This window comes from Theropithecus gelada, chromosome 17, assembly GCF_003255815.1.
Source record: "Theropithecus gelada isolate Dixy chromosome 17, Tgel_1.0, whole genome shotgun sequence".
NCBI lineage: Eukaryota > Metazoa > Chordata > Mammalia > Primates > Cercopithecidae > Theropithecus > Theropithecus gelada.
In genome coordinates this window covers 64,191,041-64,211,064 of record NC_037685.1, presented here as the reverse complement: position 1 = coordinate 64,211,064, position 20,024 = coordinate 64,191,041, and the positions used below count along the sequence as shown (strand labels likewise).

Sequence of the window (20,024 nt, the reverse complement as noted above, 5' to 3'; positions counted from 1 at the left end):
ATGGAAGTAGAAAAATGAAAATATTCAACAATAGAAAAATACTAGTGATACAGAGAAAGGAGAGTCCCAAAGTGAGGCTTAGCCCGCAAGGGTTTTTGGCTTTGCCAAGGAAAGAATTCAGTGACATGGTAAAAGAAAACAGCTTTATTGAAGTAGTAGTGTTACAGTTCCAGAGGTGTTACATATACCTCTATGGCTGCTTCTGCAGAGCAGCACTACCCCACAGGTAGGGTGCAAAGAGCTGCAACTCAGGGCAGTTTCACAGTAATATTTATACCTACTTTTAATTATATACAGACTAAGGGGCAGTTTATGCAGAAATTCCTAGGGAAGAGGGAGTAGCTTTTGGGTCATGGTCATTGTCAAGGAAAGGGACAGTAACATATAAGAAATACTATATTTCTAATATAGTATTTCTATATTACTATTATAGTATTTCTATATACGGGTATTGCCACAGCAATGGTAAACTGACAAGGCACATTGATGGGCGTGTCTTGTGGAAAGCTGATTCTGTCTTGCCCTTGTTTTAGCTAGTCCTCAATTTGGTCCTGTGTCTGAGCCCCACCTCTGGAGTCCAGTCCTGCCTCCTACCTCAGTAGGATAGTATGATACCCCAAATAATGGACTAATCACCATTTCAAAAATGTTTATTATTATTTTTACCACAAGCTAGGAATGGTGCTAAGAAATTCACGTACATGATTTAATGTCCTTTGCGAGACAAGCACTTAATCATTATCTTTTTTTTTTGAGATGGAGTCTCGCTCTGTCACCCAGGCTGGAGTGCAGTGGCGCCATCTCGGCTCACTGCAAGCTCTGCCTCCCGGGTTCACGCCATTCTCCTGCCTCAGCCTCCCATGTAGCTGGGACTACAGGCGCCCGCCACCACGCCCAGCTAATTTTTTGTAATTTTTAGTAAAGACGGGTTTTCACCGTGTTAGCCAGATGGTCTCGATCTCCTGACCTCGTGATCTGCCCATCTCGGCCTCCCAAAGTGCTGGGATTACAGGTGTCAGCCACCGCGCCCGGCCTTAATTATTATCTTGATTTCATATGAGGAAGTGAAGCAAGTAATGTGGTCAAAGGCAGACCTAAATGACAGCTACTAAATGACAGCCAAAAATCAGATCTGCTTTAGACACTCTTAAAAAAAAAAACTCTTGAAAAACACCATGAAAAATGCTTATTTTTAATAAGGGAAAATAGTTAAGGATACAAAATTGTATATTCAGCTTGATCTCAATGATTCCAACTATGCATTTGTTGAAGATTAAAAGGAAACAAAAGAAACTAATGTTTATGTATGATGAACCTATGTTTTTTGTAATTTTATATATTCTAAGTTGTCAATAATGAACTAATATTTTTACAATCAGTAAAAGACAGAATATTTTATGAAACAAAAAAAAGTTTTACAAGAATTTGGCTCATTGTGCAGTAGAGCTGTACCTTCTTTGCTCACTAATGACACCTTGAATTATATTCCACTATTTTAATGTAATTAGTACTAGGCTAGATTATAGCATTTAAACCCCAAAATAATCAGATCACATGTAAGAATAAAAATACAATTTCTAAATCATCTAAAACAACTGAGAAAATTTTACTTTAGATTATATAAACTTAAGAAGAAAACATCAAGAACAAATAATATAAACTGTATATGTTAAACAGATATCTAATTAGGCACTTAATTTTAAATAGATACCTTAAGCAGTTCAAGACCAGCTCTGATGGCTTGATCAGTTGGAACACCCTCATCTTCATCATCTGCTGTTCCATCTATTGATTTGTTCACTTGCTTAATAAGAGCACTAAAATACGACCAAAAAAAGTCATTTTTTCAAATGTTCCTAGCAATGTCTAAGAAAAATAATCCTGTGTTACATATATGTGCATATACATATATACATATCTGAACCGAACACAAATTTGATATAGCTGGTTTTTAACATTACTGCAAAACAACTATAATAAAATATTTTCAGATGCTTCTTTTCAAAAACAGTTCTTTTCCCTTGCCCATTCAAATGAGGTCAAAATGTTATTCAATTTGTTCTTTATTAATGCTATCAATATCTTTATTATTATATTTTTCATGGCAGGTCTGAGCTCAAACACATACACAACAATTATTTTTAATTATCTAAAACTGATTATTAGTCCAGCAAGTAGAACAATATACACAGAAATAAAAAAGGATAAAGGAAACATTAAGCCCTTCTAAACCATTTACCAAATATTACTGTGTGTCAGGCACAGCTGTCAGAGTCAGAAATATATCTAGGCCTCCTCCTAAAAGGTGAGGAATATCTAAGTAACAGACATACAATAAAACCTCATTAGAATATCAGAAAAGGAACAACAATAGATCAAAAGGAAACATTATGTTTTCAAACTTTCTTCTAATAAAAACAAGCTTATGTTATTTTATTTTATTTATTTTTGAGACAAAGTTTCACTTATTTATTTATTTATGAGACGAAGTTTCACTTTGTCACCCAGGCTGGAGCGCAGTGGCGTGATCTCGGCTCACTGCAACCTCCGCCTCTCGGGTTCAAACAATTCTCCTGCCTCAGCCTCCCAAGTAGCTGGGAATACAGAGGTGCACCAACAAACCTACCTAATTTTTGTATTTATAGTAGAGACAGGGTTTCACCATGTTGGTCAGGCTAGTCTCAAACTCCTGACCTGAAGTGATCTGCCCGCCTTGGCCTCCCAAAGTGCTGAGATTACAGATGTGAGCCACCACGCCCAAATTTACTTAATAAATTTGCCTGATTCAGAGTCTTCCTCTTAAAAATACAGAGTATTCCACTTCTTGTCTTGCTTTTTAAACCTCAGAACTACCTCTTCAAATGAAAACTGATATAAGAGGAGTCCAAAGTGACTGACAAATAACCAAAATAGGATCTCTCTATTTGTAAGGGGTCAATGACCATAAGCTAAGCCCAATGCCCTCCCCAACAAAACATCCCCAAAAGGGTTTGAGTACAAGATGAAAAAATCATTAGTATTATTTATTTTAGATTATAACATATACCTCTCAAAGAACACTATTGATGACTAGTAAATCAGTGTGCCCTATATATATTGTATAAGTACTTTATTTTTTCAACTGTGGAAAACATTTTAGGGAAAGTTTAAAAATAAAAAAACATCTCTTCCCACATTTCACAAAACGGAATGCAGAGAGAAAAATAAGTTTCCAACTTGTCACAGGTAGTATCAAAAGCTGAAACTTTAAATGAGGGCTGTTTTAAAAAGCAACATTTTCAGTTCTCAAATTATCTGTGAAAATGCATCCTTTGTTCCTTTGCAACAGATTCACCTAGTTTCCCAAGGGTATAAATAAAATTTATTTATATTACCTAAACTATGCAAGTTAACAAAAAAGAAGAGTGTCTGGTATACTGTTAACAGATAAAATTAGGCTTAGATTGACAATTTCTCACACAATTTGAACCAATCCTTAAAATTAAGATAAATAACAAGAAAAACAACAAATATACAGGTACAGATGAGTGTATATATGTGTGTGTGTGTGTGTGTGCATATACAAATACAGATATATACAGAGGAGTACACAATACACACAGATGTGTAGCTAGTTTGGTGCCTTGTATATAGCAGGCACTCAACAATGACCGATTCCTGAATGCATGAATGAATGAACAGCAATGAGAATGTAGTATTTTATATACAAATACCTGATAGATTCGGTATCTATGTGCACAGGTGCTATCCTCTCCAAGAGAAACTTGATCATTTCCAGGAAAGGATTTGTAGGCTGTTTGGGGTTGCCCAACTTCTTAGTTATTTCACGCTGTAATACAGATTTTTTCAGTATTACAAAAGTACATTTAAACAAATCATTATGTTATAATATTAAGAACCAACAATAATTAAAACCATGCAACACTGACGCTGGAATAAACAAATCAATAAGAACTGAACAAGTCCAGAAAAAAAAACTGAATTAAGGATTTAGCATATGAAAAAGGTAGTATTTCAAGTAATCAGGGAAAGGTAGACTAGTCAATACACTGTATTGAAATAATTGGATAGACATTTGGAATAAAAACAAAGTAAGGCCCCTGTCTCATATATTACATCAAAAATATTCCAAAAGGATAAAAATACAAATGAATAAAACCAAGAGTCACTGGATGAACAAACTTGAGGAAGTAAAATTATCAGAAGAGCTTGTTAAAACTACAGATTCCTGAATTTAACTCTGAAGATTCTCATTTAGTTGATCTGGGGTGAAGTCAAGAATCATCTTTCTCTAAAAAGCATTTCAGAAGGTACATAGGTAACAGATTAAGAATCACTGACAACAATAAATATTTTCATTCACTTATAACAGAATAGGATTTCATAAGCAAGATAGCAAAGTCAAACACCATGAGGTAAATACTGACTTACTTAGATAAAGATAGAAACTATGGTATGCAAAGAACATAATAAACAAAAAGGGTAAACTAAAACTGACAGAAAATAATCTGCAACTTAACAAATGCCATATGACAAACTCACAAATCAATAAGATAAAGACAAATACCATTCTATAAAAATAGCAAATATTATAAACACAACCTACAAAATAAATATGAATGGCCAATAATCCCAAGGAGAAAAAACGGTCAGATGAATAGCAACTAACAAATATAAATACTATCAAAATAATTGTGTTTTTGCTTTCACTTGGGTTTTGTTTCCAGCAATGACACTGACCAATATTGTTATGTGTGAGAAAACGGTCACTCTCATTACTGGTGATTAGCATAAAATTAATTCAGTTCTGGAGAACAATTTGCCAAAGCATATTAAAGGCTTTAAAAATGAGCTGTCAACCTATGCAATTGTACTTCTTAGAATTTATCCTAAAGAATCAAGACTGTGTAAAAATATTAATTATGTTCTTCTTCATAGTAACCAAAAAGTAGGAAAAAATGTGAATGTGTAACATAGTGGACTACTCAATAAATTATAGTACATGTATTCAATGGAGCTATTAAATACTAGAAAAGACTAATTAATGAAAAAGTAAAATGTACAAAACTGTACGTATAATATAATCTCACTTTATAGAAGGACATACACCACAATATTAACAGCAATTGTCTCTATAGAGAAATTACAGTTTATCTGCATTGTTATTTATGTGACATTTTTCCAATTATATGATGAATATACATTACTTTTATAAAAGAGAGAGACAATAAAGAAGATTTGGGGGCTTTTTCAAACATTAGCTCTTTACTGTCCTTACCACACAACCTTCAGCCTGCTTGCAGGAGCATGTTGGACTAACAAGTACTTCTAACTGCTTTCTTATTTTCTCATCATCTTCTAACACCTGTGTGAATTTCTTCATGAAATCCTGAGCCTTACCAGGATCAGGTAAATTTCCTTAAAATAAATTAAAGTTCAATTAAAATCAATTTTTTTAATTCTTAAAATAATAATAGGTCAATGTTTTCATTTCTTTTATTGCTTTAAAATCCTTACCTACAAATTCAGATTAGTTTAAGAAATTAAATTGTGAAACACCTTCAATAGTCAATTTTCACAAATAAAAATATATTTTCTAGAAATATAAAACAGGATCATTGTGAAGGGACATATATGCAAGGAAAGACTAAAATGGCTACTTCCAAGTAATCCCTTGTAATATTTAAAGGCATCAAATGTCAACCTGAATAATGCCAATTTTATTAATGTCCCCTTGAGCTTGCTGCACACACTGCTCTCTTATAATTTAAGAGATTAATCACTAAGTTTTACCTTTAAGAACTATTTTCCTCTATTTCCCTGTTTATTGTTAAACCAACCCAGAGAGTTTACATATACATTCTTGCTATCTAGCAGTGACATATACTGAGCAACCTATTCCAGGTGTTCCTGCTGGGTAAGTCATTACTGCATGGGAAAGAATGAATCTTTGTAAAATCAAAAATGATTTTTATACTATTCTGCTAATGTGTCTATGTATCAAAATACTTATGAAAGCTAGTAAAATGTTGACTGTGGTATCTTTTTTTCCTGGCTTCTTAACTGTTGTAGAGAGCCAGACTAGAATATGGCATCTCCAACAACAGAAATTGTAAAACAGAACTTCGGCACTTTGTGAGGCCGAGGCAGGTGGATCACAAGGTCAGGAGTTCAAGACCAGCCTGGCCAAGATGGTGAAACCCCGTCTCTACTAAAAGAATACAAAAATTAGCCCAGCATGGTGGCAGGCGATTGTAATCCCAGCTACTTGGGAGGCTGAGGCAGAGAATTGCTTGAACCTAGGAGGTGGGGGTTGCAGTGAGCTGAGATATCGCCACTGCACTCCAGCCTAGGTGACAGAGCAAGACTCCGCCCCCAAAAAAAACCAAAAATAAAAACAAAAAAAAAACCCAACAACAGAACTTTGGACTATCAAAAGAGTAGTAGAAATTCGAAGGAATCCCAAAATATGAATATAGTGAACATAGTCTTCAAGTTCACATACAATTCTGAAATCCCATTTTATGTCTTGGTGAGATATTTAAATGACTTAATGTAGTTAAGAATCTATTAATATATTAATCCTAAATACTTCTGTATGACCTTTTCATGTTTCTATAATAGAAAAAAGTCTGCAAAGAAAGAGAACCACATTATAGTACAACAGATAAACATGATCACTTATAGAAGATAAATGGAATGTTTTTATAAGTTTACATAATAAGCACCTGAGGGCAAGCTGGAAAACTGCTAGTTCAGCACTTCGCAATCTGTGTTCCAAAGATCACTAGTAGTTCAATGGAGTTTAACAGTGTTCAGGAAAAGGTATTTTTTCAAATAATTTTGGAAAGTGTTATTTTACAGCCCCTTCATAATGGATGGGCATCATAATAAAGGCTACAATAAGGCCTATTATTTCAGAAAAAAGGGGGGGGAGGGGAAAGAAGGGAGAAAGAAAACTCCTTTAATTTAGCATTCTATAAACACACACGACAATGAAATCCCTTTTTCTCACAATACTAAGTTAACACCTGCAGGATACTAGCATTCCTTGAAACAGAATCTGGGAAATACTGAACTCACTGGAAGAAAACTGACAGGAAAAAAAAAAAAGAACTTAGGGAATGACCTCTTTTAGGAGACAGAATCCATAGCCAAACTACAAAAAGGTGATAGGCCAGGCACCGTGGCTCACACCTGTAATCCCAGCACTTCAGGCCAGCAGTTCAGCACTAGCCTGGGCAACATAGGAAGACCTAGTGTCTAAAAATATGTATTTTTTAAATTAGCCGGGTGTGGTAATACATGCACGGAGTCCCAACTACTCAGGAGGCTGAGGCAGGAGGATGGCTTGAGCCTAGAAGGTCAAGATAGCTTTGAGTTATGATTGTGCCACTGCACTTCATCCCTGGGCAAAAGAGCAAGATCTCTTCTTTAAACATCAAATTATTTTTTTTTTTAAGGAATAGCACAAAACAACTTGCTTTAGCAAGTTATCCAGGTGACTGGAAAGTAGTTTTCCCAGGACAGAAAGAGATTTTGGTCTTAAAGTTCTACTCATTCTAATACTCCCATTACTTAATCCAAAACCCAGTGAGTTAGGTTTACTATTATCTTCAGTGTCTTAACTTTACTTTCATACACATCTTGGAATATTTGGCGTCTCAGATTCATCTTAAGATATCTTCATTATCACCAAGTGGAAGCTCAGTAAAAGCATTCCTCCAGGTGTTTCTGATTATCCCTCTGTCCATCTGCTATACACAGTGACCTCTGAGGTGGGAGGAAAAGCAAATGACCCACAAAAACAGCGACTTTTCCCTACTTTTACACTGAACAAAGGAGATGTTCCACATAATCCTTCTGTATTTACTGTTAAATGAAATATCATTTTACTTAACATCACCTAAAGCAAAAAAGCAAATTAATATTTTTTCAAATAAGCTGTTATGTATGTAGTTATTAGGTATATCCTTTATATTTAGGCTTGGAGTGAATTAGCTTCAGTTAGTCACATTAGAACAAGCAATACCAAACAGATTCAGTTTTTAAAAGTTTTTACATGATGATTTAAATAAACTCTTAAAAATAAATTTATGTACTAAATTCTTTCTCCAGCTCTAGCTCACATAACAAACTAAAGAAAATTTAAAATTCCTATATTATCATAGCCTAGAACAAAACTGCATGAAACACTTTAAATTATAAAAATATTTCAATTAAAATTACATTTTATACAGATTTTAAAATAACTTACTTGTAATAACCATCACTTTCGAAAATATGGCCTTGACACTGGCATCTGTCTGTAAATCACACAAAAAAATGCAAAATTAAAATTCCCTGACAAAAAACTTCATCACACTCTGCAAAAAATTAGACAAGCATAACCCACTAAATGCTGCAGACCCGTGCTCTTACCACTACTGTCACCTTCTTTATCATTTTTATTAAACTCTAGATAAACTGGACAGGAGGTAAAAGTAAACTCTTTCTCCACTTTCATTACGTCTTACTTATCTCACCCTGTTGTGTTAACCTCCAAACAGAAACCAGACAGCTGCACTACATGTTGGAACAGGTAGGTATTTTGGGAGTTTTTGTTGTTGCTGCTGCTGTTTTTAGAGCTGAAAGAACAGGGAAAACTCCTACAATGTTTAGACCTGAGAGCTGTAAGGCATAGTCATGAAGCTTATGGGGAAGACACTAAAGACAAGATGTGACTGACATGTCAAAAAGTTGTTTCTAAGAGTGTTAGTTATGGGTTGCATCAGGGAAGTGTTATTTCAGTGAATTAATTCACTACATTATACTGTATGTAACACATTCACGTACTACGGCATGTAAAGTCACATGTATAAAAGACATCTCTTAGAGTGCTAATTATTCACTGCATAGAATAGTGCTATTTTAAAAAACAGGAACAAAAAGTCACTGAGCAAGTTTATTTAAAGTACTGAGCTAAATAAACACTGAACTGAAAGCAATAAAATCAAATATATATATACAAACAGACCATAGCTATTGAGAATGAGCTTGCTAAGAGCAACTGAGAGTTAAAGCATAATAAAGTTCAAGAAATAATTCCCAAATATTTGGAATTTAAAGCATCAAACAGCTGTCTAGAAACATGTAAGATTTCTGTTGCCACTGTTTTATTTGGGGGGAATGAAGCGGTGGTGGGCTATCCTCCTCCATTCTGTTACCTTTTCAAACCCACCACACATGAATGAGAACTCCATCTTTAATGTGGATAACTGGATAATTATTTTAAAACAAGCAAAAAGAAAATTCCATACTGTAGACGAGAAGGAAACATTCCAGTTGAATTGAGACTGTATTTAGTGATTTCATGTATGACTCAGCAGGAAAGTCTAAGACCCTCCCAATTTTTAACAACAGGCAAAATGAAGAAGCTCCATCTAAATACATAAATTTTAGAGGAACAGTGATAATCAAAAACCAAGTTATATTTGATTACAATCTCACACATCATGCTGTTCAACATATGATTTATACACTTAATATACTACCTGGATGCTACTACGATTTCAATAATACCCAAACACAAATAATTTTTTATACATGTAAGTAAGAACACCTTATATTTTTAATTAACACTCTTACATCTTTGGCCATAAAGAGGTAAATACACAGAGCTCCAAGTAGCAGAGAGAGGCACTTTATCCAGAGATTATTAACGAAAACATACTAACTTACCGCATTATGACACTAACTGAAACATGTTTATTGGCTAAAACATACTAATTTAACAGGGTTTAAGAGAAAGGAAACAGCAAAATCACTAAATTAGTTTTAAGTCATTTATTTTAAGGGAAAACATATTTTAACAGGTTCAATATACTCAATAATCACAGAAAAAAGGTTATGTTCAATAAAACACAAAGAGATCACTGTTTGTCTATAACAAAAATAGTACTCAAATGTAAGCCTCAATTAGGCAAAAAAGTGGTACAAAATGTCTTATTACTAGTGATCTGAAGGTTTAAAAAAATAGTGAGAGGGTCACTATAAACCACTCAAACAAATGGTGTGAGTTTTTTTTATTTGTAGAGCAACTGGTGAATTTATGCCTAGGGAAAAGGTGAAAATTTTCACCCCTTAGATGAAAACAACACTGCTCCACTGACCTCTATCCTGTGAAGTGTATGTGTGGAAGAGAGATTGAGAAAGAGCACTCTAAACTGAAAAAGAAAAAAAGAATATTCTTGCTTTCTCTGAAGGCAATTTAAAATGACCAGGCACACTGCTTTTTAGATGAATTATGCCTTTTACATGTCTATATACAGCATTTCAATGAAAAAAAAAAAAAAACCCTAGAATCATTCTAAATGATTGATAAAAGATAAAATATGATACACCCAATGGATGAATACAACCATTAAATTATAAATACTAGGTAGTACATTAAAATCTCCATAAATATTAAGTAAAAATATCAAGATACCTAACTATAATTACATAATTATTGAAACTTTCTAAAACCACAAGCGTATACAAAAAAGTAGGGAACATCTTACAGTGGCAACACAAAGTATAATTTCCTTCTATTTTCTATGCTTTCAATAATGCTGAGTTATTGTTTACATCTTTATTTTAAAGCTACCAAAAAACTTTAATTTTGAGTACAGAGACCCACACTCTGTTTTATGTTGGGTATTACCTTTTGCAGATGTAAACACTTATCACTTTCTATCTAATAAATTTCTTAAAAATTAAGAGTTTTCTAAGCAAGGAATCCTAACTTCTACAGTCAGAACTTGTGCAAACAGAATTGTAGCAGCAATGGTAAATAGTAATTAAAATACATGTGTTTTAAAAAACACTGAAGAAAAAATTCTTACTTTGGGTTGCTTAATCAAGTCAAGCAAATCCTTTACTTGATGTCGGAGCAGATTTTGACATTTCCACATTTCATTCAATGCTCTGAAAAACACAAACATACACATTTAAATAACAAAACAGAATAAAAATCTTTCTAGAATATTACAACTATATAATTTAAGGTTCAAATTATAAAAGGAGATGACAGAGATGAGATGAAATTCACAGGACTAAGCAACTGATAATGTGTAGAGGGAAATAATGGAATCAAATATAACACAGCAGGATCAAAAGAAATAATCAGTGGTCGAATTAGGGTAGGAATTAACCAGATAAATTACAAACTTGAGAAATAAAGGAATAACTGACATCATAAGGTGTTGTAGCAGGCAGGATGAAATGGAATCAAAGACATAAAAAGAAGAATTAGTTATAAGAGAATGGGGATACTTTTTCTTAAGACAAATCTTAATTAAATTTTAAACAGTCTGGAATTATTTATAAGTGAATATTCTTTTTATATGTCAAAAACTCTGATGTTCTCTTAATAGTTGTATTGTTCTCAGGCAGAAATTGAAGTCTAAAAAAAAATTATACAGGTAAAAGAAAATATATAAACAACAATATTGTATTAATATATAGAGAATAATTAATGTTAATGAAATACTTGATTACAGATTAGAACCACAGAATTAAAAAATTTTAAGGAAATCTCCCAAAACAAGGAATACTTTTCATCAGTTTGTTTTCAATTATTCTACACGTCTATTAACCTCTATTACCATACATATGAAACACTGCCAAAAAGCAGTAACACAGATGCATATAAAAAACTCTTTTTCTTGTAATAGACAAAGAACACTGTTTCATATTTTAATTCTCCCCTTTAACAATATGTTTGAAAAATGCCTTTTGATTTTTTAAAGGTGATAAACCAGTTCAAATTTGGGACACTTGAATTCCTTTATAGTAGTCACATCAACATGGTACTGGCAAAGCAACATGAGGACATTTTCATCTTAGAAGTTATATTTTAAATAGCTATACTTTACTAATTTCAAGTTACTAAGTTCTATAAATTTTCATAAGCACAGTTTAAGAATATAAACATTGAAAGCAAAATGTTCATACTCCAGAGGACTAAAAATCTAACAAGAGTTATATGATTAAAATAATTTTCAAAGAAATGTAGCAGTCATTTGTAAAATTACTTCTGAACTCCAAAGTCAATGTATTCTCTCTTTCCTATACACTTAATCATTCTAACTTCTGAAAGGCCTAGATTTTGAAGCTTGCTTTCACTTAAAATAAAAGGGAAATTACCTGTTACAGTTACTCATTAAAGATAAAATGTCAAGCTATTTTAAAGCCCATTATAAACTATTATGGTTATAGCTTAAAACAGAAAGTGACCATCTCTAAGAACTTGTATTATAACATGTTTATAGGAACTGTCATTTCAAGTATTTTAATAAAATTGTATTAATTAGCAAGGCAATCTGTGCCTATTTATTGCCTTTCTAAATAATTGTCTAAAAAAGGGAAAAAAGTTATACTAGGAGAAGCAATATTACAACAGGAAGAAAAATCTCTATTTAATAATAGTCTGAATTGCAGTTCTGTTGCTAAGTAAATGTAAAAACTCCAGTTACAGCCTGGATATTCTTATATTTGTTACCTGACATTTTAAATATACAATTAGTTCCCACAGTTCTCCTTGTTACCAAACCACAAGTTTGCAGTAACTCAAAGAAAAAGACAGCTACCATCAGGCTTCAGTCAGTGGTCTGTCCAAATGTTGAAGAGGACCTGTCCTCCAACCTTTACCTCCCAACTGACAAATCACCCATGGAACTTAGAAGTACAAAACTATCTAGACGCAAACTTGTTTAATAAAAGAGAAGATCACAACGAAGACCCCGATACCATCTTCTACTACTGTCGCTAATAGGAGTGCTGGGGAACTTGTGAGAGGTGGAAGTACACACTGTTCTCTTTTTCAATAATCAAGATATTTCATTTACTTAGGAGCTTATTCAAAAACTGATTCACATAAAAAGTCTGAAGTCTAAGAAATACTTTGTCTTCCCCAAAGAAAAGTAGTCAGAGAATAAAATATACGGCTCTTTCAACAAATAAGAGGAATCCTAACCAAACAAGTTCTCACTAGGAACATGCCCGACAAGCAGCTATTTTTAAGTCCCTTTCAAACTAAGTTGAAGTCACATATTCAAATGACTTCAGGGCTAGAATGTAATTTAAATGAATAAAGAGGAACAGGTGTTGTAATACAGAGTAGTGAGGTGTGTGGTGAAATCAGAACATTAATGGACCATAAAACTATAAAAGATCAGTATTATCTGTATTCAGGAAAATTAAAGATAAGAAAATTTGATACTCAAAAGATTAGGAAAAATTTAAATGTCTGATAATATACAGGAGGATGCAGAAATCCATAAACCACTGATAGGAGTATAAACTAGTATAATCATGTAGGAAAACAATTTGATACTAGTTTACAATGATGAAAAGGCACATAGTCAGAAACTCCACTCCCAGCTATATACTAGCGATTATGAACCTTGGTGGCCCATTAAAATCTCCTGAAAGGCTTTTCTAAAAATCAAAATGCTCAGACTACACTCCAGACAAATTAAGTAACTATTTCTGAAGGAGGAACTTAGTTTTCAATTGTTTAAACCTCCCAGGGTGATTTGAATAAGTAGCTAAATTTGAGAATAACTCATATTCATACCTTACAGAAACTCTTGCATGTGTATATTAAATTGAAAAGTATTTACAGTGGCACTATTTGAAATAGTAAAAATAAATAAATAAATAAAAATGGAATACAGACATCCATTTTCTGCAATGACTCAAATTTCTGATATCAAAATAATGGAATAAAATTATGGATTAATGACAGTGCAATTTTATAGCACAGTGAAATGAATGAGATACAGCTATGTATAATATTATGAATGAATCTTGGAAATAGAATAGAAAAAAGACACAAAACACTATATACACAGTTGTTTCACTTTCATAAAGTTCAAAAACAAGCAAAAATATATTACTGAGCAATACACATATATACACACACATATACATACATGTTAAAAAATTTTTTTAAAGGCAACAAGGGTAGAGGTTACCTCTGGGAGGAAGATGAATGGGAGAAAAGTTTACAAGTTGAGTAATAGATTCATAGGTATTTTTATTTTATTACTATGCTTCATAACACATATATGTGATTTATTATTATTACATAATAAAAAAGGTAATGGATTTTGGAGAAAACAACCACAGATAAAGTACTAAAATACTGGTAAGTATAACAGTTGGTCAACTAATCACAAAAAGTTGGTTAAAGTGAAAATCATCTAAAAAATGATATATATGTACCCTAAATGTTTTATCTTAAAACAGATAAATACCCATTCATTCACCAACCATTTTTGTAGAATCAAAGCCTTTCCTTTTGAGTACTGGTCCAGATTGGAATTTACTTTCAACTTTTCAATGGCATTATTTTTCAAAGTATCGCTTGTGAATAGCACTGTTTCACTTTTGAATTCAATCAAATATACTTATTTAAGTGACGAGTGATATCTGACATGCTTAGTTTTATAACAACTATTTCTACTTTGTATATTTACTGTTATTTTTCTTGTTTTCTATCTTGTTTCTGGTATTAAAGTTTTCATTAATTATTTTTTGTTCCTCTGTGTTTGGAAGCTATACATTTTAACTGCTTTCAGAGGAAACTGTTAAATGCCCACTTATGACATACTTAGTCAACATGTCTGCCCTCACTAATATGATAAAAGAACCTTGGAACACCTTCATACTCATTACTTACCTATCACCTTACATGCTGTTATCTGACAGGACCCACCTGCAGCCAAAATTTTTCACAAAGGCATCAGGCATCAACCAGTCAGAACCACGGGCAGTGGAAGAAGGTCCTGGAGACATTCCAGCCTTGCCCAGGCATGGTAGGGCCATAGGACGGAGGATTGCAGGGACACTCAGGAAATCTCACATAGTACTGCAGTGGTGTATGGTACTGGCTAAATACTGGCCTACATGCTACCTACTTTTTAATCCACACTCCCACCCCTTGCAAATAAAACTGTATTATTACTGTTTTTACAGTCCTTTATTATTTATACTTATAGAAATGTTTCAAATTCTTGAATCTTATTACTTCTTTATAGATTTAATTTCCTTTCTTACCAAAACAAGGCTATTCTTTAATAATTTTTTTCAAGTAGGACTGGCAAATTCTTCATTTTTGCTTAAAAGTGACATTTCATCTTTAGTCTTGAATGATAGTTGGGGGTTGAGTAGAGAAGTCTAGATTTAGTATGATTTCCAATAGGTTGTTTTGAATATGATATAAATACCATATTTCATCCAATTTAAGAGGCTATCAATTGATTTTGCCATGAGAAAAAGAGCCACCAATTAGGCTATGAAAAACCAACAATTTTAGGATATATTCCAATTCCACAGAAAAGTTTACAAGAAATAAAATTAAATATGAGAGTAATGTATCTTACTATGTGTAGTGGAAAAATAAGCTTTGGAACTAAGTAGGATTGAGTGCAAATTCTGACTCCCTCTTACTCTTTGTGTGATTGTGTGGAATGCAACATCTGTGTGATTCATTTCATCATATGTAAAACAGGAAAAATATCACTTAAGCCAGGGTTGCCAAGCTTTTTCTGTAAAAGGCCGGACAGTAAATATTTTAAGCTTTGTGGGCAATCAGATCTCTTTGCAACCTACTTTTCCACAGTAGCACAAAAGCAGTAATACATAATACAAATTCCAGTGCCTGAAATACAGCAGGTAGGGGGGAAAAAAAGGTGTATTTCTCCCCTCTACAATCTTTTCCTCAATATTTCTGTATAAAACATAAACAGAAAATAAAATTTCCCTAGAAAAAATGAAGTCAAAGTCTCATTAAACAGTGGTATAAATGAAAATTACATACAGTCCCTTAGATCTCTCCAATTTCTCAACATTTAATCCCCAATACTTGTAAACCACATTTGCTGGAATACTAAGGATCTACATTTCCTAAAACCTGAAGCAAATCTCTAAGACCTCAATTTCCTAACCCTTAGTATGATTCGATTAGACTAACAATGCCTTTTCCATGTCTAACATCCCAATGCCATCTTACCTAAACACCCAAAAGTATTTTCTTAACTACAAAAAATATATATATTTGTGCTTACTCTTATGTCAAACTATAACATGGTGCTGCTCAGGCTATGCAGCACAAAATTTGCAGCCTACTGCTCTACACCGTAATGCAAATCAGTACACCAAGTGAGAATAAAAAGGTAGTATCTTCATAACATGAATGTTTCTTAATGTCTTAAGGAAAACAAACAAAAAAGAATAGGTACATCAACGTTTCTTGAGACACCAACAATATGAATAGAAAACTCATCCTAAAAGATTTCATGTCAATCAGCTCTTTCAATTGCTTATGGCTTAATCTCATGTTTAAAGTCGTACTTTCTGAAAAAATAGCGAAGTATTATATTATGACATAACCCTTTAAATAATGTTTACACTACATAGATTACAATTTAAAATACAGGTGTTTGTAGTTTCTTTTTGATAAAATCCAATATATTGCAAAAGATGAAAACAACAGAGTTTGATATATGAAACATACTTCACAGCATTTAAATCCAGTGTGGCATACAAGTAATATAAGCATTTCATCCGTTCTGTAGTTTCTAAATTGTGAGGAACCATGTATTGAGCAAAGATCCGTTCAACAAGTAACCTACAAAAAAGCAGAGAAGGCATTGCAATGATTTTTTTGTAATGTTCTAAAGTTATATATAAAATTCCAAAACTATGTAAAGAACATATATTAAAGAAGTTCCTGCTGCTCTGAGTGGAAATGAGATTTCCAAATCAAAACCTTCTAACTGTAGACAGAAGGGGACCAAAACAGGATTTAGCTGTATGTGCTGAAAACAGCCCTACACCCAGCTAAGACAACTACCAGCTCCAGGATGTTGGGCACATTATATATCAGGGATTTTTTCTTTATCTGTATAATGCAGAGTTTTAAAATATGACAGGTCCTTTCAAATTTCCAAGTTCTAAATTTCTAAGTCAAAACTAAAGAAACTCTTAAGATTCGTTTGCATTTTCATAGGCATCATCATGAAAACAGACCTGGCTAAAAGTACTAAAAAAAAGTCGTACAAAATCATAATGTAATTCTTTGTGCACTGATGCCATACCCTCAAAAAGTACAAAAACTTCAATTTTATAAAAACAACTATAAAGTTTCATAGATAATCCAGTTTTTAGTATCTACGCCTCTTAAAATTTTACTATGACCTGCTTCTTAATTTTCTCATTCTGATCTGCTACAGGCAAAATCATTTGGTTTCCACTAATCTATCAAATCATTTCAGACTATAAGTAGGATTTAGAGCTCTATTAACTAATAAATGACTGCAGTCCATACAAGATCTAATCTGAGCCTGGAATGGAAAAAATATTAAGATTATATTCAGATAACATGTTTTTTATATAAATTTATAAACTATTTTTTAGTCTTCAGTAGAAATTGTTTTTAAATGTGTAAAATCCAACAGGTTTTTAAAGTTTTATTTGAAAAAAATTAATGAAGATCCTTGTAACACAATTACCTATGAACTAAAATTATAACTATACACAAACCTATTTTTAGATATTACTGTTCAAATATAGTAATATCTGTATTTGAATATGGTATTCAAATATGATATGTATTTGTATCAGAATATGGAACATAAAACCTGTACCCATCCCTAAAGTTATATGTACATTACTGCTTCATTTATGGCTTGGGTGGGAATGAGCTCATTCACTCACTACCATTACCTTATACTAAAAACTGAGGGAAAAGTGTAAGGTCATAAAGAAAATACTTTGCATAAACCAATAAATCAAGTTATATAACATTCAAAGTCACCAAATATTTATAGTGTCCTTAACTTACCGATCATCAATACTATTTTGATAATATATATGTAGCAATTTGTCTTTGATCCATGCTATCTGTTTTGCGGCATCTTTTCCAGCTGCTGATTGTAAAGCATATTTCTTATAAATCTGGGCAAGTCCCATCATGGCTTCTTTGCGTACTCTCCACTTAAAAACAAAAAGTTTTATTTATAATGTAAAAAGTCTTCCATTATATAAACTAAGGAAAGTCTAGTTTCCTAGTTTTGTGTTTTCCTTCCCTTTACAGATTTTTTTCAAGTCTCAGATACTAAATATCAATTTATAATTACTATATTTATTTTAAAAAAGCACACAACTATCACATAAATATTTCTACTATGTAAAGTATGGGAGAAAAATCAACATGTGTAAAGAACTTTAACGCTTTAATGTCTTAAACCTATCATCTATGCCTCAAAACAAAAGCTAATCACACTCTACATATTGTGACTTAAAATTGGTGAGGAAAAACAAGCTACCAAAATTTTTGTTCATGCATTTTTAGAGACAGGGTCTCTGTTGCCCAGGTTGGAGAGAAGTGGTGCAATCACAGCTCACCAAAGCCTCGAACAACTGGGCTCAAGCAATCCTCCCACCTCAGCCTCCCAAGTAGCTGGGACTACAGGCATACAATGCCGCACCTAGCTAATTTTTTATTTTTGTTTTTTGTAGAAACAGGGTCTCACTATGTTGCCCAGGCTAGTCTCGAAATCCTGGCCTCAAGCAAACTTCCCACCTCAGCTTCCTAAAATGCTGGGACTACAGGAATGAGCCACTGCAGCCAGCTCAAGAAAGTAAACATTAAAACACAAACACAGAATTAAATAGATAAACTGCGACCCATCCCTCACAATTTTTTTCTTAATTAGGGTCTATATTGAGCATACTTACACTATTACAAATAATAGTAATTAAGATGTATTAAAGGCATATGATATTGGCTTTATCAAATGCTGAATGTAAAAATACTTATCAGTGGTCCATTCTGTACATCTGGGACTGAGTTGAAGTATAAGGGAAATGTATTCAACTTTTTCTTAAACAAGTGTATATTTGTTACAGTGCATCTGACATTCATTATCTTAGAATAAGTTCATTCTTTAATTTTACATAAACACAGCACTGTAATCAAAAGGAAGCTGGTAATGTTGAAAACATCATGAATCTGCAGAGATTATTAATTGTTTCCTTTATGGTCCTTTTTCCTTCGCTATAGTCTGTCGTTTATAGCAACAAATTATTCCCTTGGTTTTTCTTTCACTTAATTATAGTATATTAAGAATATTTCTTGTCTCATTCATCCACCAACTACATACTGAAATAAAAAACTTCCACAAATCTTAAAAAGATTTCAGGCCAGTCATGGTGGCTCATGCCTGTAATCCTAACACTTTGGGAGGCCAAGGTGGGAGGATGGCCTGAGACCAGGAATTCGAGACCAGCCTAGGCAACATAACGAGACCCTATCTTTAAGTTAAAAAAAAAAAAAAAAAAATTGGCCAGGCATTGTGGCACACGCCTGTAGTCCCATCTACTCAGGAGGCTGAGGTGGGAGGACTGTTGGAGCCCAGGTCAAGGCTACAATGAGCTGTGATGGCACCACTGCACTCCAGCCTGGGTGACAAAAGGAGACTCTGTCTCAAAAAAATAAATACGATTTCAATTTGTTTATAAAAACTTTGTATCTCTAACTCCCTATGTTATCTCTAACTCTTAATTCCCTCTTCTTCGAAGAGAATTTAAAGATACATCATATTCTAATATTACCAAGAACATATACATAGTCAATTATTTTTCAGTGCTCAATTTTTATATGAATGAATCAAGCAACCATACAATGAACATAACATGATGATCAAAAATATACATTATGATTCCAACAATACACAAAAACAGCTCAAATTCTAAGTCTAGCTGGAAAAAAAGTCATTTAGAAGGCTACGAACAATGCAAATATCCTTTCCCTCCATGTCTTTTGGCCCTTTTCAATAATTAATACCACAATGAAATATTCAATAAAGTCTAAATTTATCAGTTAAAATAAATTGTTCTGGATACCTATAGATTTGAAAGGAAAACCATGTGCTTCTTGCCCATTTATCCTCCACGCACAACCCGCATTATCAAGGAGAGTATTAAACAAGGGA

The 20,024-nt window shown here is 33.0% G+C and overlaps 1 protein-coding gene across 2 annotated transcripts in view; it reads right to left on the bottom strand.

Moving 5' to 3' along the window:
- The window catches only part of PDS5B (PDS5 cohesin associated factor B), a 182,770-nt gene that overhangs the window by 65,239 nt on the left and 97,507 nt on the right, over positions 1-20,024 (bottom strand). For both annotated transcript variants that reach the window (XM_025364578.1, XM_025364579.1), the window contains exons 12-18: positions 17,873-18,024; positions 16,544-16,657; positions 10,866-10,947; positions 8,258-8,306; positions 5,279-5,418; positions 3,714-3,829; positions 1,712-1,817 (exon numbers count right to left, since the gene is read on the bottom strand). In XM_025364578.1, the coding sequence (XP_025220363.1) occupies positions 1,712-1,817; positions 3,714-3,829; positions 5,279-5,418; positions 8,258-8,306; positions 10,866-10,947; positions 16,544-16,657; positions 17,873-18,024 (759 nt within the window). The remainder of the gene's footprint in view (positions 1-1,711; positions 1,818-3,713; positions 3,830-5,278; positions 5,419-8,257; positions 8,307-10,865; positions 10,948-16,543; positions 16,658-17,872; positions 18,025-20,024) is intronic.